The sequence below is a fragment of the Adiantum capillus-veneris genome, chromosome 30 (genome assembly GCF_014529385.1).
Source record: "Adiantum capillus-veneris isolate H3 chromosome 30, ASM1452938v2, whole genome shotgun sequence".
NCBI classification, from domain to species: Eukaryota; Viridiplantae; Streptophyta; class Polypodiopsida; order Polypodiales; family Pteridaceae; genus Adiantum; species Adiantum capillus-veneris.
The window spans coordinates 56627196-56652305 of record NC_140960.1 but is presented as its reverse complement, the minus strand read 5'-3'; the positions used below and the strand labels follow the sequence as shown (position 1 = coordinate 56652305).

The 25110-nt window shown below is 42.2% G+C and overlaps 2 protein-coding genes and 1 pseudogene across 2 annotated transcripts; 1 reads left to right on the top strand and 2 right to left on the bottom strand.

The window, feature by feature from the left end:
* Positions 1 to 1475: 1475 nt before the first annotated feature.
* LOC147418008 (uncharacterized) lies at positions 1476 to 9838 on the bottom strand. The gene is made up of 4 exons (XM_086507060.1): positions 9798 to 9838; positions 1884 to 2046; positions 1689 to 1790; positions 1476 to 1587 (listed from the first exon to the last, which is right to left on the bottom strand). The coding sequence occupies exons 1-4, from the start codon at positions 9836 to 9838 to the stop codon at positions 1543 to 1545; spliced, it is 351 nt and encodes a 116-aa protein (XP_086363186.1). The 3' UTR covers positions 1476 to 1542.
* Positions 9839 to 14838: 5000 nt separating this feature from the next.
* Positions 14839 to 18710, top strand: LOC147418007 (uncharacterized; annotated as a pseudogene).
* Positions 18711 to 19270: 560 nt separating this feature from the next.
* Positions 19271 to 20593, bottom strand: LOC147418006 (uncharacterized). The gene has a single exon (XM_086507351.1). It carries the CDS (start codon positions 20578 to 20580, stop codon positions 20116 to 20118), a length of 465 nt encoding a protein of 154 aa, XP_086363477.1. The 5' UTR covers positions 20581 to 20593; the 3' UTR covers positions 19271 to 20115.
* Between the last annotated feature and the right edge of the window lie 4517 nt (positions 20594 to 25110).

The following is a 25110-nucleotide window of genomic DNA, read 5'->3' as shown; positions in this document are numbered from 1 at the left end:
GGCTAATGCCTCAATACTTGCAAGCTAGTAGATTTAGGCTCAACAGACACTCTTCCTCCTTGAATCATTAAATTATCATCCAATTGGATCGCATTTGTGGTGACTGCGTTCCAAGTGGTGATACCTCTAATGACTAAGCCATTGTAGATATCCTCATGTCATAATCCCCTAATGAATCTATCAGGCAATTGATTATTATTGAAGCGCTCATTTGGATTACAACGAGAATTCAAATGGTTCAAGTGACTAATAAAGTCTCTAACCAACTCTCCTTCCTCTCATTGGGCTTTTTGGAGTTGAGAGGCTACACCCCAAAGCACTCCCTCTTGTATGTATTCTTTCAAGAACAATCTCCTAAGAGTAGGGTAAATTGTTTTTTCTTCCACCCTTAGGGTTCTATACCAATCCCCTGTTAGGAAATAGGGCGTATCTTAGTAGATAATTGAGTAGATTACTTAATGGAGAGAGATAATTTTCACACACAAGAGATTATAGAGTAGAGAGAGAGAGAGAGAGAGAGAGAGAGAGAGAGAGTACACACAATATACGTGGTTCACCCAATGTGGGCTACGCCCATGGGAAAGCAGCCACTCAATGGCTTTAGTACTTCAAAACAAGAAGTAGGTTACAAAGAGATTATATCCTTTTGGACCTTCCACCTTGATTCACTCTCACCACCTCACACCTACCTTGTTGCATCAACTTCACACTATGAAATGTGTGTAGAAATGGCTTCCTTTTATAGGCCAAAAGGGCTACCCTCTCTCATGAGAGGCAACTATGTGTAGCCGCCCTTGTGTAGATAAGTCCAAATCAAACCCTCCAATTTGCCCATGTGTGGCCGCCCAAGTCCGCTTTTGAATTCGGCCACCTGCCACCACCGGCCATCGCCCATTGACTTTCGACCATCGGACACCGGCCATTGACTACCGGCCAAACGATCGGCCGTTTTTCGACCACTTTTCGGCTGTCGTCCGGCCATAATATTCCAACAAACACTACAAGAGGTTGTGTGCTCTTGTGACGCTGTTAGCGACGAAAATACACTGGGTTTTTATAACCCCCGGCGTCGCTACGAGCGTCGCTACGAGAGCGTCGCTATATGCGTCGCTATGAGCGTCGCTATATAGCGACAACGACGCTACAGAGCCATAAATAGCGACGCTTATAGCGACGCCCGAGAGAATTTTTTTTTGGTGACAGGGTATTGAATGCCCTGCCAACCATCAACCATATTGTACTTGATTCACTTTTTAAAAAAAGTGCAAGGATAGATAATAGACCCAAAATAGTCACCCACAAGACGCATTGTTTGCAAAATTGACAATTGTACACATCATAGGCAAAATGAATTGATTGGCAAATGTAATAATGACAATTGTACAACATCATAGGCATAAAGAATTGATTGGCGAAAGGAACTCCGGTGACAAATGTAATAATATACATGGTTCAAAAAGACGTATAAAATTTGTCTCATGATACATAAGCTATGAGAAACCCTAAACTAATGCTATCTAGCTACGGCTAAACTGACGTCGTCTAGTCAGACGTCTCATCGCGTCCAAGCGGCGTATCTGTCGGATTCTGCAAAAAAAGACAATAAGACAACTTTCAGTAAGTATAAACATATAACGACATTTATAAAACAATACAAAAAATAAAAAAGAGTAAACCCTAATACTAACCATGCCGCCGCGAGAACTGAGAATGTCCATCAGGGCGTTTAAGCCCTTCCTGCCTGCGTACTCGCGCTCGTACGGTGTGGGATCACGTCCTGTCATCGACCACTGTCAAAACATACAAAGATTTCATTATGTTAGAATTAAAAAACTCATAAACCCTAAACTATCGAACATAAAGAGCAATGTGAAAACACTTACAAAATCGGCCTCAAATGATGCCCATCCACCGCTCCCCAAGTGGTGCGAGCTCCCTGCCTCTACTCGCGCTCTGGCTGCATCCTTTTGTTGCTTCCACTTGTCGGGATTCTCGCGCGCTGCTTTCTTCGCATTCTTCCAATCTTCTTTGGCCAGCCAATCTGGCCTGTTCCACCCATTCTTGATTGCTTTTTGCACTTCGGAACGCTTGTGTTTGCAGTATTTGCGCATTCGAATCTTCATCATGTCTTCATTGAAGCGTTGATCCCGTGTTGGAACGGGAAACTCATCATGAAGTATGCTGATGACTCTGTTTTTTAAATCACTTGGTACTTCACTCCATTTGTTTAGTATGTAGTGTCTAAACAGCTGAGAGCAAAGACCACGCATGCGCGAGATCACCTTCTTGCCATCATCATCCATGATGATGCCGCCGCTGATGTCGACGGAGTAAGGCAAGCCCTCTGGCCGGTGACGCGTGAACCTGGGTGTCCCGACAGGGGTCTCTAGCGGCGTGTCGATGGGGTACAGACGTCAGGTGTCTCCACCGGCGTCTGGGCCCCGAAGCGAGGAGTGTCGAGTGGGGTGGCTCCTGGCGGAGTAGGTAGAGGTGTGTAGCTTCTAGGAACAGTCAGCCGTGCAAAACCTGGCGTAGATGGCGATGCTGTGGCTGGTGTGGGGGCGGGCAAAGAAGGGGAGGGTAAAGAGCCTCGTCGAACACGAGGCGGTGTGGAGGCATCGGTGGCGGAATCCCCACAACAACCGCCACCGCCACCATTAGAGCGCCGGTGTCTAGACGAGTGTGAAGCTCGTCTCGTCGACGCCGAAGCTTCGGAGCGCGCCGAATGCTCCGAAAGAGAGGGAGATGCGGATGGAGTAGGAACGCGCGATGATGCGCTAGAGCGATGATGCTCCACGTACCACTGTCTCTGCTGCGGTGACAAAGAAGAAAGAAACTCCTCATCATCCATACCTGCATTAAACACACAAATATTTAAACTCAATATTGAATGAATAGAGTAAACAATGACGCAAAGACCATTAAATACAATGACGTAATGATGCATATAAATACAATGACGCAATGAATTGAGTGATAGAAGAGGCAAGTCGAAAACTCATAATTTTCAATCAAAAGATGTGAGCGTGAGTAGAAAAGAGCGTTATACACCATGGAGGGTACTTAGAGAGCCAGAGCTTTTACAACACGGAGCAAAATTGTTCAAATACAATATTTGTGGCTTTAATCTCTCTCTCATCCTCGCATAACTCAGCATAACTTCCTATATCTATATAGAGCTCTCCGTTTAAACACATATCCTCTGTTTCATTTTGTAGCTCCTCTGCATGCATCCCATATAGAGTAGTAGCATCTTGATGCTCGTCTGGCACCACCGCAGCGGCTTCTGATTGAGCATCTTCTCTGGTCTCCTCCATTGATGTCGTTGTGATTGGCACATGGTAGCCTTCATACGTCCTTGCACTACGAGGGGCTACCTCTATGACGTACCACCAGTTTGATGTAGACTTTGTAGGATGAAATATTACCTGCCAGAGCCACATAACTTATATGAGAGCTTTCAAGCACATAACTTGTAAAAGGGGGATGTTAACTATTTACATACTTACTTGTTCACAATGCTCGGGTAGTACGAAAGTGTCTCTTAGGTCAGTCCATTTCTTAGTAGAATCCACCTCAAGAAAACCAGACTCTCCTCTACGCACAGTAGCATTGCGACCCTCCATGATTATCTTGAACCATTGCACGTCGAACAAGTCGACAAAAAATCCTCTGTAATCGATCCTCAAAATCTCTTGCAGCGTGCCGAAGTAAGTGAGTTCCGCCACCACAGGATCTGCATCAGAGGAACGTCGTCGACTAGACTGTTCAAATTTTGCCATGATTCCACAATCTTGAGTAAAACGCTTTTTGTCGATTCGTTCGACCTTTACACCATGCTGCTGTGTATGACTTATACTACAACGAACAAAGATTATGAGTGGCCGTTCAAACGTTTATAAATAAAGTCACTTGCTAGTCGTACATTGCAAACTTACCTTGGTCGCGCAACCCCGAGAGTACTCCCACTCTTCTTTAGTCACTTCGTCACCGCATTGTTGTGCGCTTTTCAATTGGTTGTGCAACCATCTTAAGCTCATGAAGGTTGGTAGGCTCTCCAGAACCGCTGGATAGTGCATCGGTGGTCGTCTTCCCCGTCTCCACTCGATTCGTGCCCTTTGTCGCTCTTGCTTTGCATCCTCATATTGTGAAATCCACTTTTGCATCACTGGATTGTGAAGCATGCAAAATCGGTTGATTTTAGCCTCTATATCTTCCGTCATCTTCTTCTCAACACCAAGATTGCACATGACAATCCCAGATATGCGCTCATCATCTATGGTTCGCCATAGGGTGTCCCGGGATTTATCAAATCCGTCTAGCCACTCTCCAATGTACACTAGGGACTCTGATACCAACCAACCTTCTGCCATGCTACCCTCCGGACGTGCCTTTTGACGCACATATCCCTTAAGCGTTTTCATGAAACGCTCTAAGAAGAACATCCATCTGGAATGAACCGTGCCAGCTATTTCCACCTCATCAACTATGTGAACAAGAAGATGCACCTGAATGGTTAGCATTGTAGTAGGAAAATGTTGCTCAAACATGCACACAAGCTCCGCAGCATTTAGTTTGGCGAATGGTATGGAGTCTACGTTGATCTCCTTTTGTGAGATCCATTGCACCAGCTTTGCAAGTTTGTAGATTGTGTTACGGATGTCGAGAGACAAACATCCCTCAATGGCAACCGGTAAAATAAACTGTAAAGTATGTGCAGCAATGATATTAAAGTCCACATTTTATGCAATGATATTAAAGTCCACTATGAACGTACCTGACACATTTTATGCCAATCCTGTGACTTCAAACCGGTAAGCTTTCCTTCTTTAGTAAAACACGTTCGGAGCGAGTGCATTACGCCAGTGGGGGTCCGCAAAGATCGAATGGTCTCTTTTACTTTGCATTCTTGGGCTCCTGTGAAAATCCATGGTGCTTTAGGGAGTTTTATCGATCCATCAGACGCTGTTTGTGGCCAATATTGCTCCATACGATCCACATTTCTAAGGTCAACTCTGGCTCCCAAAGTATCTTTCTTGCCGGTCAGATGGTCCCATAGTAGATTACCCACATTCTTGAATATGTGCATTGGATCGAGCAAGTGATTGATCATGAGTTGGGGCCAGTATGGTAACTCGTACCATAGAGATAGTCTCTTCATCCCTGGAGGAAATCCGTCATCGCACATCTCCTTCTGCTCTAACCATGCTTGTGCAGACATCCTTGGTGGCTCTCTTCCCAAAAAGCCGTCGCGTAACACATGATTCTCTGGAAGATACGCTTGATGGCCTTCGTAGATTTGCTTCTTCAGTGAGGGTGCCCTACGTGCATTCAGTCTAGGTCCACATGTGACACATGCTCTGTATCCGCTTGTTTGAAGCCCTGCATGTATACACATGATAATAGATCAACTATGGGAAAAAACAAGATTTACAGTGTCTGAGTGAGGAGTGTCAATAGATCACCTGAGCATTCTGTTAGCCCGGGATAGTCATGCATGGTCCACATTAGAATGCCTCTGATCAAAGCATTCCGTCGTCCTGTGTGTCGGCTCATATCCACCACCTCTATGCCAATCCACAATTGTTGTAGCTCTTCCAATAGTGGACGAAGATACACATCCATATTCCCCACTTTATATCGCCCTGGCACAATCAAGCTTAGCCATAGGTGCCCCTTCTTCGTAGTCAACCACAGGGGAATGTTGTAGTTGACGATGACAACGGGCTATACACTGTAAGATGTTGATCTTTGACCAAATGGATTTACGCCATCCATAGCCAGGCCTAAGCGCAAATTTCGAGCTTCCCTGGCAAAATCCGACCATGTTCCATCTATATGTTTCCATGCTACGCAATCTGCAGGAATTCGTAGCACACCATCCGAAGATTTATTCTCCTCATGCCATGATGCTAGGGCGGCCATGGACTTACATTCGAAGAAATGCTTGATGCGAGGAAGCAGAGGGAAATATCGCAAAACCTTTTGTGGAATTTTTGTCCCGTGGAGATCTACTCGATATCTTTCGGAATCACATTTCGGACACTTCTCCATGTCTATGTATTCCCCTCTGAAAAGAATGCAGTCATTAGGACAAGCGTGGATAGAATTGTAATCCATCCCCAAGTTTCGCAAAATCTTTCTTGCTTCATCTCGGGAATTTGGCATCACATTGTCAGCTGGTAGTATGTGCTCTTTCAACAATCTACACAACATAAAAATATGATACAGTCGTGTAAAAATCTATCAGATCATTATACATTTAGAGTTTTATTAAAGTAAACTAATTGTAATAGATCACCTGAAAAGCGATGTGACGCTAGTGTCACTCCATCCAAACTTTGCCTGCATGTTGAGAAGAACCAGGAGTGCTTTCAATCTAGACATACGTGCTCCATTATACAATGGCGTATCGGCTTCACTTTTCATATCATCATAGATAAGCCTTTCTGAATCCATGATCGTCTCGATCATTTCATCAATCTCGGGCTCAAACATTGCCTCGTTGGGAATGTGCTCTGCATGATCATCCCCCGAGCTGTCAGAGGCTACATCTTGTGGCCTCACATATGCTGCTTGACCAAAGCGCCTGCGAACACGTCTATTGGGTTGCAAGATTGCTGCTTGTTGGCCAACGTCAGAGTCCGACGAGTTATAATTGGCAACAACTCGATCTATAATAGATGGATCGAACTCGCCAAATTCGCGAATGTGCTGCAAAGAAACACGTCTTGTCCGTCACACAGCATGCTTGCATTGATTACAAGGACATAAGACCCTCGTTGAGAGATAGGTGTTTCGGTTGGACGGTCCCACATCCTCGTCGCTACTCATAATGAGGATAAAAAACTTATAACTTGGACAACAAATTTAATATTCTATTGGCATTCTTCGTCTTATCTCTCTCTCTCTCTCTCTCTCTCTCTCTCTCTCTTTACCTCACATTCTCTAGTCATGTCCAATCCCCGCACACCTCGGTCTAGAGGTGCACGAAGATCAGAACCACCGGGTTATAATCTCGGCTTTATTGGTCAATACCTATATTTGTGGGTACAAGAAATCTACACACCCACGTCTACATGATACTGCATGTAGTGGACAAAACCCCTTTGCCTCTTCTCTAGCTGTAGCACTTCACAGCATCTTAACATCTTTTCACAGTAGATCTTTTCACTGTTCGTCTAACTCTAAACCCTAAACTGTAAGTAATTCTTGCGTGGACTCGATCTAACGTAAATAAGCGTAAATCTAACTAAAAATAAACCTAAATCTAATTTAACGTAAGTCTACATCTAACCTAATCTTTAACGTCTTTTGGGATAGTTTCCTACGACGTTAAAACTCTCTTCTTCTTGTGTGTGTGTGTGTGTTTGTGTGTGTGTGTGGGTAAACCTAAATAAACCTAAGTCTAATCTAATATAACATAAATCTAAATCTAACGTAAATTATGTTATATTAAAAACAAAGAACTAAACTAACATGGATTATAAGAACCTTAAAACTGATTTAACACATAATTTTTCACATAACTCGGCAAGAGTTGGCATTCTAATCACTAAAGATGTGAGAGTTAACTTCCGGCGGTGACGCTGCCTCATCTCCATCCACATCTGACGACAGCAATTGGCCCTTTAGACCGTTCTTGCTCTTGTTACTAACTTTGAAGTTGCTGTTGAATGACTAGAGGTTGTCTAGATGGTCATTGTGTCGGGGATGTAGTGACTCTTGCCGCCCTGAAGATCCACCTTCTTCCCTATCTTCTGAAGACATTTCACCGGTACTTTTGGATCGACGGAGCCCACCATGAGTGAAGGCAGCAATACCCTATATTCCATTGAGGGCTTTCTTCACCCGCTTCACGCAGGCATCGCAGTCTATGGAGACCTAAATCTAATCTAATATAACGTAAATCTAAATCTAGCGTAAATAAAGGTAAATCTAGTTAAAAATAAACCTAAATCTAATTTAATGTAAGTCTACATATAACCTAATCTTTAACGTCTTTTAAGATAGTTTCCTACGACGTTATAACTCTCTTCTTCTTGTGTGTGTGCGCGTGTGTGGATGTGTGTGCCAATAAAAAGAGATAAATGGTATAACCTTTCTATCACCCATGCCAAGTATGATAGATTGGTTATGCCATTTCCCTCTTGAATAACAGGTCTTGAGTTCAACTCCTCGTCGGCTAGATCTTTAGGTCTTTTAATTTTAATTAGTTTCCTACGACGTTAAATTAGTTTCTCTCTCTTTCTCTCTCAATGTGTGTGCGTTTTTTTGGATCGTATGCATGTTTTCTCTCTCTTTTCCTCTCTCAATGTGTGCGTTTTTTGTTTATGCATGTTCTCTCTCTCTCTCTCTCTCTCTCTCTCTCTCTCTTTTCCTCTCTCAATGCGTGCGTTTTTTGTTTATGCATGCTCTCTCTCTCTTTTTCTCTCTCAATGTGTGTGTGCATTCTTTGTTTATGTATGTGTGTGTGCGTTTTTGTTTTTGTTTGTACTCTCTCTCTCTCTCTCTCTCTCTCTCTCTCTCTCTCTCTCTCTCTCAAAAACACTATGTGTGTGTGTGAGAGAGAGAGAGAGGGAGAGAGAAAGAGGGGAAGAGCCCATGAGAATGAGGAGAGGGAAGGAGCATACCTGGCTCTCCTTCCTCTCCTCGTGTGTGTGTGTGTGTGTGTGTGGAGAAGAAAAAGAGAGAGAGAGAGAGAGAGAGAGAGAGAGAGAGCGTTACCTGCTCCTTGCTTGAGGGCGCCGAAAAACTCAGATCTGAGATCTGAGTTTTTGGGCGTGCTCGGTTATTTTTTTAGCCCAGCCGTCGTCGCTATGAGTGTCGCAAATTTCTTTGTAAATTTGCGACACTCATAGCGACGCCGGGAATTTTTTTTTTGAGCGTCGCTGTGTGAGCGTCGCTAATATGAATAGCCTCTTGTAGTGAAAAAGGAATATTTCGGTGAAGCCAATCTCGAGCTTGGGATTGAGACTGCTGGTTTGGTGAAAATTTTGATTTTCGGCGAGTTATTTTTCTTCATGCAGGATGGCTTCTCCTCATAATGGGGGCCTTACAAGGGGTAAAGCAGGCTCCATACTTAACAATCTCCCACTTGGAGACTGATCTCCAAACCAAACTTGTGACTGCTTTCCATCTTGGCTTCTTATCCTTGAATGCCGATTGAAGATGAGAAAACGCTCAACTTCTCCTTGTTGACCACCTTTGTAAACATGTCTGCAGGATTTTCACTTGTATGCACCTTTCCTAGCTTTAGCTGTCCCTCTTCCAAAAGAGTGCATATGAAGTGATATCTCATCTCAATGTGCTTTGTCCTTGAGTAAAAGGCTGAGTTCTTTGCAAGATGGATAGCACTTTGGCTATCACTGTACAAGACACAATTGTCTTGTTTGAATCCAATCTCTTCTAAGAATATGTGAAGCCACAATATAATTTCTTTGCTGGTCTCCGTCATTGCTACATACTCTGCTTTTGTGGTAGAAAGTGAGACCACTTTCTGCAGCTTTGAAGCCCAACATAGTGCTGTGCCTCCAACTATGAAGACATATCCAATAGTGCTCCTTTGAGTATCTTTGTCACCGACCATATCTACATCAGCATACCCTTGAAGAAAAATATCAGTTCCTCTAAAATACAAAGCATTTGTTGTTGTCCCTTTTAGATATACACACCTAACCTACCTACTTACAACTAGTAGATCTACTGTTACACACTAACACAGTACTACAACAACTCATTAGCTAACAAATCTACTTACTGTACTTTACACAGAACTAACATTATAGATCTGCTACCTTAATTCTAACATCTTATCAATAGAGAAAACATAGTACATTGCAATACCTTATTAACAAAAACAATACACTGCAGCAAAACAAAGGTCGCAAATCCTTGTCAACAAGCCACACACCTTCTTTCTCTATTTTATTACATTTCATAATGCACCACAAAGAAGCATAGAGTGCTACTCGTGCTTAATGCAGGGCATTTCCCCGGAAACGGTGCCAAAAATGTGCACGTTTTTCCGGGGGGGATTCACCATGGAAAAATTACGCACCATGTAAGTGCAAGGGAGGGGGGTTTTTTTACAAGTTACATAAGCGTATAAGTTAGGAGCAGGCCCCCATTAATTTATCTCCCAAGCTTAAAAATAAGGGAGGGGGTATCATATTTATTTGCAGGGGAAGGAGAAGTGAGAAAAGGGGAAAATGCGAGGAAGTTTTTATGTTTCAAAATTATGGCTTCCCAACATGAGGTGTCCACTATGGAATATGTAAGATAGCACGTGCGTTCAATGGAAGGGTATTGAATTTGCTAAAGTCTTACATTATTTATTTTACATTAGGGGCATAAGTAATCAATAGATGTAAATTTATTGAAGGGGTTTCTAAAATCCAAAACATCAAGAAGTATGAACATATTTGTTTATGCTCACCCATCTAATAGAGTTGCATTGATTTACCTACTATACATATGAAGAAATATTTGATGGCATGCACAATCCTTAACTAAACACCCAATGCGGCCAGTGCCTTTGTTGATTTGTGATAAGGACTAAGAGATTGTATCCCACCTATGATTAAGACTGTATCCCTCATTGCAAATTTTGTCATCTTGTGAAGGTCTTGCATAAGGCCACATGTCTTCAAGATGCAAGCATAAGTGATTGGATATGGAAAAATGTCATCCTTTCACCTTCGGTTAAAACCACCTAGGGTTTCCTTGCCATAACCATGATGCACACTGTAGTAAGTTTTATTTCAATGTTTCTACACCCTCTCTTGGGTATTGATGATGTAGTAGGGATGCCATAGTGTGTAGTCAATAATATACATGATGAAGCTAATGGCTACAATGTTCACCATTATGGCATCATCATACAGCAGTACGTGTACCTCTTGAGCACTTTATGCCGCAATAACATCAAGCATAAAGGAAAGGATATGTCTTGCAATCTAATTCAGCTCATTTATGAAAGCAATCAAGAGAAGGCCTATTGCTGCTCGATCAAACTATATTTTCTTCTTCATATATAGACCATGTGGTTGTAGAGCACACACACCTTATGATCATGAGTGTAAGTTTCCCTAATTATTAGTGCATCACCGTCTTCTTGTGTACTTAATGTGCTGATAATGATCATGTTCACTTGTAATGTCAACGACATTGATATATATGTATTGGTCATGCCCATAAATTTTTTCTTTAAACATGGGTAGGTATGGAGAGGGACATGGGTATGCTTGGATCTATGTCTGATATGGCGTATTGTCATGTAGTTCATGCATTTTTGGGCTTTGTAGTAGCAAAAGGTGGAACAACATACTTCTTTCAGCAATATGCCACTACTAATGGGTGCTGACGACAATCAATCACTTATGAACGATGAACTTGTGAAGAGAGCTAGTTGGCTACCATTTGTGGTGGTGGTGGTGGGGCGGGGGGGGGGTGCTAAGGATTTTCCCGAGTTTGGTCTTTCTTATGTGGCATGGTTCCTTTTTGAAACAACAGATAAGTAGGTGTCTTCCCTCCATCTTGTGTGGGCTCAAAGCAGTTGTTGCTTTTTTTGGGAAAATATGGCACGTTGCCCTCTACTTTGTTCCCTGATGTGCGCCCTCATCGATGGTATTTCCAATCTTTTTGGCCTGCCATGGGGAGGCCTTTGTGAAATGTTCATTTTTTTGCATGTGACGTGGCAAACTGCATGACCGCTTTTAGAAATAAGGCACAAGTAAGGTAGAGGAGCGAGGAAGGAGCTTCGATGTTGAGCCAGTCTTTTCGGCAATAAAAGAGATGTTGTTTCTCCCATATGAAGATAATGGTGTTAGTGTAGTGGCCAAAAAATCACTGATGCATCACATCTCCATTGGACTAGACTAGGGCTTCATCCCTGCTATCATGCATTGCTCTAAACATTCCCTATGCTAGCTTCCTCAAGGCTCACATTTATTGTTACATACAAATGCAAAGATGCAGTTTTTGCTTCATGTTTGAGCACCATTCTCCTCGAAGAGAGTTGCTCTCTTTTCCAAATTCCCACCTGCAAATTTAAATTTTAGAGCCAAATTTGAAATTTCAATGTTAGAGGTAACTTCCAAAGTTTGTTGGCAGGATAGAGGTATTTTTGGACTATTGACTTTAGTCTTAGTCCCTGTCACACTGGGGCAGGCATACCACGACTGTGTTGAGATGGCGTGTGGTAATTTGTCTCTCTCTCTCTCTCTCTCCATTAAAAAAAAGTGGCTTTCCATTGCGACTCTCATCACCACAAGAGTCACTCATTAGCCATACACATACTACATCACATGTAACTTTGGTCCCATAGGTCATATTTGACCTCCAGGACAATAATAAAATCTACCTATCTCTCTCTCTCTCTCTCTCTCTTTTTCTCAGTGAGAGATCTTAGGGAAGCGTCTCTCTCTCTCTCTCTCTCTCTCTCTCTCTCTCTCTCTCTTTGATTTTCATTGATGCAGCAACTTGCTATCTTGACTTTGGTTCCTATTTTCAGCACATTTGCTGCCACCAAAGCCAACATATGATGGAGGTGCATGTGGGTGAGAGCAACAACATAGCTACACAAAAGAAGCAAAAGGGATATGGAGCTTCGAGTAGAGGCAAAGAGAGGACAGTGCAGCTCTTTAGGAATCAAGCCCGAGCACACAGAAGATTTTCAAGCTCAAGGGTGTTAATGGGGGAGTGACAGTAGGTTCCACCAACAAGAAGCATAATGTGAGGTAGACGTGGACACAAATGCTGAAGATGAGGAACTCTTGGAAGCTTAAGAGGGAGCTTTGCAACATCAACAAGCTACAAGATGGCCTACACTCTCGACATCCCCTCCTGACAATGTCTTTACTTGCCTTGTAGACATCATTTCGGGGTGGTTTTTGCTTCCCTTTTAAATTTTTTGTTGCTTTTTTGGAAAGCTGATTTAGCGCTTTGCCTTTTCAAGAGAAGACATACGCTCTTTTATCAAGGCATTGAGTTGTGGACTTTCTCTTCTAGATCTTGGCGTTGTAGGTAGGTGTGACCGCTGTGCCGATCACGATGTTTTCTGGGGGAGCTGGAGCTTGTCATCAGTTATAAGTAGGTGTTTGCACTTCAGTCTTAGGCATGCACACTCAGGCAAAGTGATAAGGAGATAGGCCCTAAGGGTATAGGTCACGAGTTTGAAGGTTCCTCATTGAAAGTGCTTTGACGCTTCTGGTCAACCCGCTACAGTTGCTTGCATTTTATTGGCAATCGACTACGGGTGCTTGGCCATGATTGTCAATTGGACAACATTTAACGTAAACCAAAGCAAGTAGGCGTGCTCTCAAAGAGGAATCTTACAACATGTTGAGGTAGTCATGGAGGAGTTGCTGCCAATAATCAAGTGAGTATTGGGATATTCACACTACAAAACCCATATCAATGTTCACTACGTCCGTGTCCGTGTGTGATGTAGGTCTAAGAGCTCAAGTTCCAAAGTTGCATGAGAATTCAATAAGAGGTGCCCCCAAAAAAATGGCGTGTGAGTTGAACATGCTCTATTTTGAGTTGTGAAGAGAGAGAGAGAGAGAGAGAGGGACAGAGGCAAAGGCTTCCAAGAATGCAGAACAGTTGAAGCTCGACTGCATCGCTACGAAATTTTAGGTACATGCACCTTCCAGATTTTTTTTCTACGTTGGCCTGAGAGTTACTCTAATCTGCCATAGACTTCAGCTCTAATGCTGTGAGGAAAGTTGAGCTTTATCAAGCGCCGAATAGGGTACGTTGATAAGCAATAGAATAGGGTACATCTGAGCAGTTTTTTTCTTTGTGTTGTGCCTAGGTGTTTGGCGGACGCTCTCAGAAAGTTTGAATATCTCTCTCTCTCTCTCTCTCTCTCTCTCTCTCTCTCTCTGTTCACCTACTTGGCTGCATGGTGAGCGACAGATACATCAGAGACTGCAATGGGGTCATGCATGACTTATGCACTGTGTGGCCTCTTAACTATGGAGCTCGTTTACTGAGTTGACGGACAATGCAGAGCACCAAATCTCCCACTCTCTTTCTGCAAAGACCCACATCTCGGACTCCCTAAGCTCTCTTAATAAGATTCCTGATAGTGCAAGTCCTTTTGGCAAAAGGCCTCGAATAGAAAACCTTGCAGGCTTGCCGAGTACTCCCATATGCAGGGAAAAGGGCATGACTCAAATCTCCATGCAGATTTTCTTCAACCTTTAGCAGGCATTGGGAAAGCAATGCTCGGCCACTCACTAGAGTTTCGGCTCTCTCTTTTGCCAGCTGAACACATTGGCACCTAAACTAGGCACAACCGTTAGAGGTGCAGGTGAGGATTGTATGTTTGAAAAGAACGCTTACTTAGCCTACAGAGTAGTCAGCATCTGATAACGTCGTCTGGAACGTCATCTGTATGTTTGGAACATCGTCTCTGAGAACACACTATAGCAAGATATGGCCAACAGGGGCAGGGCCTAGAAGCTCTGGGCTATTTTTAGCGGATGAGAAGGAGGAAACTCAGTATGTTTAGTAGCTTTCAAGTGGCCTAAGCTCCCTCTGTCATGTGTGGACACATCAATAGATGCAGTCGACTACGCTTGCATGTAGAGAGAAAAGTAGCTTGCAGAACACGTAAGACATTTGCTTCATTATGCAGCCCCTTCGAGTCACCGTGCACTGTTTCAAGCCTTGGATGATGACTACTCAGGAGATGTGCATGGATTTTGCCCTCTTGACCTGATGATCTCCACCCTTGTGGTCATTATGACCACTCAGCTCATTACCTGCTGGTGTTCAACCCAGACACCACTGGCGCCCATACCATTCTGCCTCTCACACCTCAACCACATGAAGGCTTTCAAATATGATGACGCAGACTTTGGCTTTGGCAACATCTACTTGTTGGTCTGGCCTGCTCATGAACATAGCTACCGCGTGTTCTTATAGCCATGCGTGATCTTCCTGGGGATCTTCAGTTTTACGACTCCGGTGCTGCGACTTGGAAGGCAGGAAGGCCTTGCTCCAGCTTGGACGATGCTAAGGCCGGTGGTGCAATGGAGCTGGCGCGTGCTGACTTCTTGTACTTCACATACAGGTGAGGTGCTCTTCTTGCTTGCAATGTGGTTCTAGATGAGTGGAGCCAGGTGAGTGAGAAAGGATTTCCAGTGACCCACAGAAGAGACAGGTTTGGATTATATTCGCATGGGAACACCCTATTTAGGAACAGGGGCCGGGTGTTTGTAGCTCTAGCTCAGTATCGTATCGAAGGCATCTGTCATGACATGGGGTTTGCAGTGTGGGAGCTGCAACCACACACCGATGGAGTTTCTGTCAATTGGGTAGAAGTTGCACAAGCACCTCTTGACCTTTTGCAGGATTTTGTTAAGATTGATGGCAAGTTGCTACAAGTTTTTTGAGGTGAAGACCGTGTCCTCGGGGGGTCTTCTCTGTATGACTGCCCGTGACGAGGACAACTATTTCTTGCCTCTGCTGTGTGATCTAGACCAGGGAGCGTGGTATCTCATACCACCTCCCCCCTACTCCAATGATCTTTCTGTTGTTTTTGGTGTGACTCCTTCCCTAGTTACTACTTTGACATAACACAAGGAGTTGACTGAAAGTGAAGTACTAAATTTTCCTCTTAGTAAGTTCTTGCATTCCATCTTTTCTCTTGTATGTTTTCAAGTAGCATTAGTGCTCATTTGCTAGGTGAAGTGATTAGATTCTTTATTGCAATCTTATTCAATTCTTAACAATTAGGCTCGATGTATATGTATTTTCATTCGTTTCTTTCAATTTTATATGACATATTTTGTTGCTGCACATTGGATACTCTCCCAACAAAGGTTCGTTAGCAGAATCAGGTTTTGGATTACTTGGACATGTATCCCTCGAGAGAATGGTCCTCTAGATGCTCTGCCTCTTTGTTGCATAGATAAAATAGTGTTTCCCTGTTGATGCAGTCTATCACCAACATGTTGGATTGTGTGTCTCGGGGCATGCCAAGGCAAGTGGGAGGATTTGAAATGCGTGCAAGGGCAATGATCTTCGGATTGGGATAAATAACAAGCTCCCCCGTTGTCTTTTTGTCCACATGGAAATTGGGTAGAAGTTGCACAAGCACCTCTTGACCTTTTGCAGGATTTTGTTAAGATTGATGGCAAGTTGCTACAAGTTTTTTGAGGTGAAGACCGTGTCCTCGGGGGTCTTCTCTGTATGACTGCCCGTGACGAGGACAACTATTTCTTGCCTCTGCTGTGTGATCTAGACCAGGGAGCGTGGTATCTCATACCACCTCCCCCCTACTCCAATGATCTTTCTGTTGTTTTTGGTGTGACTCCTTCCCTAGTTACTACTTTGACATAACACAAGGAGTTGACTGAAAGTGAAGTACTAAATTTTCCTCTTAGTAAGTTCTTGCATTCCATCTTTTCTCTTGTATGTTTTCAAGTAGCATTAGTGCTCATTTGCTAGGTGAAGTGATTAGATTCTTTATTGCAATCTTATTCAATTCTTAACAATTAGGTTCGATGTATATGTATTTTCATTCGTTTCTTTCAATTTTATATGACATATTTTGTTGCTGCACATTGGATACTCTCCCAACAAAGGTTCGTTAGCAGAATCAGGTTTTGGATTACTTGGACATGTATCCCTCGAGAGAATGGTCCTCTAGATGCTCTGCCTCTTTGTTGCATAGATAAAATAGTGTTTCCCTGTTGATGCAGTCTATCACCAACATGTTGGATTGTGTGTCTCGGGGCATGCCAAGGCAAGTGGGAGGATTTGAAATGCGTGCAAGGGCAATGATCTTCGGATTGGGATAAATAACAAGCTCCCCCGTTGTCTTTTTGTCCACATGGAAATTGGGTAGAAGTTGCACAAGCACCTCTTGACCTTTTGCAGGATTTTGTTAAGATTGATGGCAAGTTGCTACAAGTTTTTTGAGGTGAAGACCGTGTCCTCGGGGGGTCTTCTCTGTATGACTGCCCGTGACGAGGACAACTATTTCTTGCCTCTGCTGTGTGATCTAGACCAGGGAGCGTGGTATCTCATACCACCTCCCCCCTACTCCAATGATCTTTCTGTTGTTTTTGGTGTGACTCCTTCCCTAGTTACTACTTTGACATAACACAAGGAGTTGACTGAAAGTGAAGTACTAAATTTTCCTCTTAGTAAGTTCTTGCATTCCATCTTTTCTCTTGTATGTTTTCAAGTAGCATTAGTGCTCATTTGCTAGGTGAAGTGATTAGATTCTTTATTGCAATCTTATTCAATTCTTAACAATTAGGCTCGATGTATATGTATTTTCATTCGTTTCTTTCAATTTTATATGACATATTTTGTTGCTGCACATTGGATACTCTCCCAACAAAGGTTCGTTAGCAGAATCAGGTTTTGGATTACTTGGACATGTATCCCTCGAGAGAATGGTCCTCTAGATGCTCTGCCTCTTTGTTGCATAGATAAAATAGTGTTTCCCTGTTGATGCAGTCTATCACCAACATGTTGGATTGTGTGTCTCGGGGCATGCCAAGGCAAGTGGGAGGATTTGAAATGCGTGCAAGGGCAATGATCTTCGGATTGGGATAAATAACAAGCTCCCCCGTTGTCTTTTTGTCCACATGGAAATTGGGTAGAAGTTGCACAAGCACCTCTTGACCTTTTGCAGGATTTTGTTAAGATTGATGGCAAGTTGCTACAAGTTTTTTGAGGTGAAGACCGTGTCCTCGGGGGGTCTTCTCTGTATGACTGCCCGTGACGAGGACAACTATTTCTTGCCTCTGCTGTGTGATCTAGACCAGGGAGCGTGGTATCTCATACCACCTCCCCCCTACTCCAATGATCTTTCTGTTGTTTTTGGTGTGACTCCTTCCCTAGTTACTACTTTGACATAACACAAGGAGTTGACTGAAAGTGAAGTACTAAATTTTCCTCTTAGTAAGTTCTTGCATTCCATCTTTTCTCTTGTATGTTTTCAAGTAGCATTAGTGCTCATTTGCTAGGTGAAGTGATTAGATTCTTTATTGCAATCTTATTCAATTCTTAACAATTAGGCTCGATGTATATGTATTTTCATTCATTTCTTTCAATTTTATATGACATATTTTGTTGCTGCACATTGGATACTCTCCCAACAAAGGTTCGTTAGCAGAATCAGGTTTTGGATTACTTGGACATGTATCCCTCGAGAGAATGGTCCTCTAGATGCTCTGCCTCTTTGTTGCATAGATAAAATAGTGTTTCCCTGTTGATGCAGTCTATCACCAACATGTTGGATTGTGTGTCTCGGGGCATGCCAAGGCAAGTGGGAGGATTTGAAATGCGTGCAAGGGCAATGATCTTCGGATTGGGATAAATAACAAGCTCCCCCGTTGTCTTTTTGTCCACATGGAAATTGGGTAGAAGTTGCACAAGCACCTCTTGACCTTTTGCAGGATTTTGTTAAGATTGATGGCAAGTTGCTACAAGTTTTTTGAGGTGAAGACCGTGTCCTCGGGGGGTCTTCTCTGTATGACTGCCCGTGACGAGGACAACTATTTCTTGCCTCTGCTGTGTGATCTAGACCAGGGAGCGTGGTATCTCATACCACCTCCCCCCTACTCCAATGATCTTTCTGTTGTTTTTGGTGTGACTCCTTCCCTAGTTACTACTTTGACATAACACAAGGAGTTGACTGAAAGTGAAGTACTAAATTTTCCTCTTAGTAAGTTCTTGCATTCCATCTTTTCTCTTGTATGTTTTCAAGTAGCATTAGTGCTCATTTGCTAGGTGAAGTGATTAGATTCTTTATTGCAATCTTATTCAATTCTTAACAATTAGGCTCGATGTATATGTATTTTCATTCGTTTCTTTCAATTTTATATGACATATTTTGTTGCTGCACATTGGATACTCTCCCAACAAAGGTTCGTTAGCAGAATCAGGTTTTGGATTACTTGGACATGTATCCCTCGAGAGAATGGTCCTCTAGATGCTCTGCCTCTTTGTTGCATAGATAAAATAGTGTTTCCCTGTTGATGCAGTCTATCACCAACATGTTGGATTGTGTGTCTCGGGGCATGCCAAGGCAAGTGGGAGGATTTGAAATGCGTGCAAGGGCAATGATCTTCGGATTGGGATAAATAACAAGCTCCCCCGTTGTCTTTTTGTCCACATGGAAATTAAACACCCCCCCCCCCCCCCCCCCCCCCCCCCCCCCTCTCACACGCAGAGCAAAGCCAGGCGTGCAGGGAGCAGGGCGATGAGCGAGGCGAGTGAGAGCGCACATCGTGCACCCTGAAGGAGCTTTCCATTCAAAGTGGTTCTATTGCAATGGAAACCCCCCTGGATGCTTGCTCGCTTTCTTCCTTCTCTCTCTCTCTCAAAAGGTCCACGCGGACAAACGACAAGGGGGGCAGCTTGTCATTTATCTCAATCCGTGATTGTCCGGCTTGTTGCAAAAGGGCTTGGTGGTGTGTTGTTTGCACAAGCCAACCAAATTCTTGCCCTGCGTAAGTTCAATTTGCATTTGAACAACATTAGCGGTGCTATTCCATCCTCCCTTAACTCTCTATCTAGCTTAAGAGGCTTGAACAGAATTTGTTTCTTGAGCACACACTCGTGAGCTGATAGGTGACATACCTCAGCTAGTATTGTCTCTCTCAACCAGTGCAAGGGCCTACATGATGAGGCGATTCCTCTCTCTCTCTCTCTCTCTCTCTCTCTCTCTCTCTCTCTCTCTCTCTCTCTCCCCCCTTCTTCAGGCAGAAATGGATGAGTGGATTCATGTTGATGTTGGCATTAGCTCCATGGGCAGTAGACTACAGGAGGGATTGAGATGATGTAGACCTTAGCTCTTCAAAAGGGTATCAACCACATGAACCTGATCTATTCAATATTTATCGACATAGGGTTTTAAGTTTCATGGAACAGTTTCTTTGTGCATTGGCTTTTGTGATCATAGGAAGGGATTGTGCGTGTGTAGTAAATTGCCACACCTATGATTTCTTGAAGAGGGCTGAGTCAGATTTGGAGGCCACGGGCCCTGGGCGCACTAGAGACAGTGCAAAGAGTAGGCGCTTGGCAGGATTCACGAGAACCGAGCGTGAGTGCGGAGTGTAGCCCAACCGGGGGTGGCAACTTCTATGGTTGAGTAGGAGGAGGTTGAGGACAATATGAGGAAGCATCAAATGAATGTATAGAATTGTCATGTCCAACTGTTGTCAAAGCCCCTGCATAAGCCTTACTTGCATGCTGAACTCGCAAAGTTTGTAGCTCATGTAGCCACAATTCCAATGCCTCCCAATACGCAAGAGCAACATAGCTCTCGATGATACATGCAATAAGAAATTGAACCCCATCGGCACCCATAGAACTAAGGGCATCGTCTGTCTGTAGGATCTTGGAGAAAGCAATAGCAACACTCTCAAATTGTCCTTGGCTCTCATCAACCATAATGGGAAGATTCTCTTCAAGTATCCTAGTATCAAACATCCCCCTTCTCCACATCGTCTCTAGGCTCACTAGCTCTTCCTTATCCTTATGTAGTTGTTGCCTTGTGATCTTGAAAGTGGGAGAGGCCTCCTTTGATGTCGCGTTATGTTCCATTGATTGTTTGCTATGTGTTGTGCTCACTTTGAAGCTTCTTTCAAAACTAGTAGGACTCCTTTCCTTGACATTGCCTGCATCATAGGCCTCAATGCTGCTTGGCTCTTACCTTCCACGGAAATAGCACGACCTATATAAGTCGAAGGTTGCTGCAATTGTTGTTGTGTTTGTAGATGTTACTTAAGATGAAGTTTATGCAATTTGAGAAGAATTTGCTGTATACGAGGTAATAGAATCATGTTTGTTTGGTTATGTAGGTACTTGTTCTCGACCATCAAAACGTTGATAGCTTCTTGCAAAATGTTAGCAACATAAAAGGAGAGGGCTCGTTCCTCACTCAGGATTTGGCTTCATCTTTAAAGTTTTCATAGCTTTCAAGATTTTAACAAGTAGTCTTTGTGGTAGTTGATTTGCTCTTGGATTGTACATGCGACAAAATGAAAGGATGTTACCCATGTTTGTTCTAGCTAGTTTGCACCCTTAGTTACAAAGATTTATTTTTTTGCTTTCTTGTTTATTAATTTGTCTTGAAGCATGAAGTGGGTTTGAAGTTTGAATTTCTAGAAAAAATTAACATCCAAAAATAGTAGACTGTCCATCAATAAGACTGTAAATAATACAAGTGAAAAAAATGCTCATGGTTCCTCAAGTAGAAAGCATGCTATTTGTTTGCTTCATTTTTTTCCGACAAACATTCATTCGGTACTTCTTTGGCCTCTTTTGTAATTTTTCCATAATTCCTTGTATAAGAAAGATAATTTTTTTTGAAGAAATTAACATTTTTTCTAGGTTTGTTACTAAAATAGAGAAAATGATCGTTTGTTGGTCAAATCATATCCAAATCAAGTGAGACTTGATAGGTAGGTTGAAAACATCATAACCAAGCTGTTAAAACCTAAGAAAAAAAAAATTGGTGGCTTGGAATGAACTCATTTGTCTAGGTCTCTTATGAATCCTTGGTTCAAATTGAGAGCGCACTTGCGAATAAGGCTTCCTAGCACTCTCCCTCACGTCCATAAGTCATACAAAACAAGATGAAGGGATCTATTGCCATGTGGATCTACAGGATGCCTACTAATGATATGAAATCTTTGAGTTTCTTTTTAGTTTCAACATCCACTAATGTAAATAAAAGAGTTCTCTTCCACGTCAAAATTATATACATAGGTTTTAGGGTGCGCTTGAATTTTTGTTAAAAAAGTATTTACATAAGGTACACAAGCATATAAATACACAAGCATGTCATTTTTGTGATGTGCCAGAAAAAGATCAGTACTTAGATCCCAGAAGTAGCCAGAACTGCAATCCTCCTTATGACAACCCGGCATTAATTTAGAGATCCAAAAAAACTAAAAAATTTCCTGTTGTAGTATTGAGTTCAAAAATGTCTCTTTTATGCATAGTGTGAATGTTTTTATGAAAACCAAGTAGACAATAAGAGTCACAGAACCCGTAAGTATTTTTTCATGTAGAGTCCCAGATGTGTAGCTTTATATGGTGCTTATGAAAATTAACCAAGTAGACAATAAGAGCCAAAAAACCCATATGTAGTTTTTCATGTAGAGTCCCAGACGATACCAAAATCACATGTAGAATCTAGATGTTGTAGAATCACATGTACTACATGTGCTAATTTTAACAAGGACACCCACTTTGCCCAGTAGCTATCCACTATGGGAAAGCCAAGTGAAAGAGTAAGGTAGGCACTCAATACCAATAGCTATATTAAGTTTTGAGGAAAAGGTACTCCAACTACATATTGACCAAACTAATTCAGCTAAATATCCAAGGTTATCTTTAGGTGAATTACAAATCCAGTAGGGAATACCATTTTAGGTATAACAAAAAACATTTTAGGTATACCTTAAATAATCAAAGCTATATTAAGTTGGAGACAACTTGCACAAAGGTAATCTAGCTAAGTATCAAAATCATCTCAGGTAAGTTACACATTAGGAAAAGGATGGGGTCTAGGAGGGCCTCTTTATTTGCCATGAGATTATGGAGGTGATAAGAATTTTGACAAATAGGTTCATGACATGTATGCAAGAATGGTGGGTGTGTAAGAGGGGTAAGAGTGGTCAAAGGATGCACTTTTTTTCCAAAAAGGGGGGAATAACATTTTGATTTTTGGTCTTCCATAACTTCTACATACTATCTCTGATTTGAGCAGAGAGTATAAATCCGTAATCTACACATTGAGCTCTTTCCATAGGTATGTTACACGATATGATTTTGTCCGCTAGATTTTGACTTTCATTTTGGAAGTAGAATTTGAATTCAAATAAAGTAGCCGTTTGCCTGTTTGAAATCAAAAACTGTCCTTTGATTGCTTTCTTAATAATAGAGGTTTGACTCCCTTAAAGTGCCAAATAAAAAGGCCCTCCTTGACCACATTCTCTTCCTAATGAACCGAGTAGGAAACATTGAACTAGGGATGCAATATATATCATTAGTCAACAGATTAACAATGTATCAGTGGAAAATGAGATCAGACGATATCACTATGCTGTGTGGTTGGGATACACATGGAAGAGAAGTTTCACTGTTTCACGTTTAAATGTGTGTGTGTGTGTGTGTGTGTGTGTGTGTATCATGCAGTAGTGAATGTTTAGGTTTTTAGGGTGCGCTTGAACTTTTGTAAAAAGGTACTACAATTTTTTAAAATGAGTACTCCTTTATATTTTTGTTTTGTTTTGTTTATTTAGATATATATACTCCAGGATAATTTGAGCTATCCATGGCAAGAAAGGAGATTGTCGTGCATTTGAATGAGGGTAGTTTAGACCAAGACACAACTTTAGGTTTTGTTCTTCTAAAGTTCGGAGGTACTTACAAATACTTGAGAGCAAAAATTTCTCGTGACAAGATATTCCTTGATGACTTTGTGTTTTTGTGAGGGTCCAAAATGCTTCCTTTAGCACTATCAAAAGAGGAGAGGTGGGAAGTTGAAGTGGAGGAGGTGACAATTCATGAAAAACAGAAAGTAATACATGCAAGCGTCCACAAGTGGATTCCATGGGTTTAAGCAATGATCCACCTACCTTGAGCTCTAGCAATGATCCTCATATACATTACCAACTACCTAGTGTTGGTAATGATGACATTCCTATGTGTGAAGATGTGGCTATCACCTTACACAAGATGCTAAAGAGCACTTTAGAATCTGCAAAGGAGGTTAGAAAGTGGGAAGTAGATGTCAAGGTTGCTAAAGAGAAACTTAATTCTATGGAGTGTCATGATAGATTTGAGTTGATGTCAAAAGATAAGTATGGGAAAGCTATGTTCCGACTTTGGTGTGTTGAATGTGAAAATCCATACAGGCAAGGAGGGCATGATACAATTTCTAACTTTCTGCACTCACACATCAACACAATGGATCATCGGCGCCACCTTGGAGTGGGCAAAAGAAGAAAGCAGAAGCACGACAATAAAGGAGCTCTCAAAAGTGGACATGAAGTCCAAAAATAAGGCGAAGGTGGATGAAGCCTTGCTTGAAGTTTCCAGCTTTGAAACGGACAATTCTACCATCTTTAGTGTTGTTCTTGACACTCTTGGAGAGTATGAGAATTTGTCAAAAATATTTGTGGCATGTAGTTTGGACAAGAAATGGATACCTTTGTTTCCAAAGACCGGATCGATTGGCTAATGCATGATTGAACATGTGAAGTCCAAGCTTCATATCAAAGCGGCTAATGGAGACATTGATGAAAAGATAGCAAAGGTGGGACGTCCAAGCAAAGTGCCGGTTGAAGATAAGAGACAAAGGAACTTACATGGTTTCTTCGAATGCAACACTAATCTAGGTGAGTAGAAAAGCTTTTTTTTTAAACATGAAAAATGATTAGTGTGTTTAACATTTCAAGTGTATTTTTTAATCTTATTGTAGAGCCTTGCAATGACACTAACACAAATGCGTCACAAAATGCATTATGTATCTATCTTTATATAATCATTTTCATGTTTGAATAAAGGAGGAAGATTGTATACTTAATGCATCTATGCACAATATACAGAAAATTATTTGCTACCCACTCTTTGTTGGGGATTTTGGCAAGACACTTATAAGGTTGAAGACAAGATGTTTTGATTTGAAATCTTTTTGGATGACTACAAAGGAGGTGGTTGTTGGGATTGCGAGCCAACTACGATGGCCACATTTTTTGTATCCGAGGGACATTTCGTCGTAAAGATTGCAAACGAGTAAATCCTGATGGGGTTCCCTTTGAAAACTTTCAATGTACAAACTGCACTACAATCTCCAAAGAGCAAGACTTTCGCATGCGTTTGTTTTGATAAGACAAAGCAATGGAAAATAGAGGCTCTCGTGGTCCGTTGATGGAAGAAGATTGGATTTCATGACCCACTCAGAAATTTTACAGATTGTAAGAGCCAAGGGAAAGATGGTTAGGAAACTTAAAAGGCAGGTTTGGTTCACCAGAAAAGGAGTTGCAGCCTTAAGTGTCAAGGTTCTAAGTCTTCAAGAAAGCACACTTGAAGCAATGAAAGGAGGAGATGTGAAGAAGTTTT

Bases quoted from the DNA above. Each gene is read 5' to 3' on its own strand.
- LOC147418008 (XM_086507060.1), bottom strand. From the start codon at position 9,838: ATGTACTATGTTTTCTCTATTGATAAGATGTTAGAATTAAG. The intron at 2,047-9,797 runs GTAGCAGATCTA...TGGGTGGAACAG, and splicing joins GATAAGATGTTAGAATTAAG to GCCAGATTGGCTGGCCAAAG. The intron at 1,791-1,883 runs GTAAGTGTTTTC...ATGTTTTGACAG, and splicing joins CATCATTTGAGGCCGATTTT to TGGTCGATGACAGGACGTGA.
- LOC147418006 (XM_086507351.1), bottom strand. From the start codon at position 20,580: ATGGAACATAACGCGACATCAAAGGAGGCCTCTCCCACTTTCAAGATC.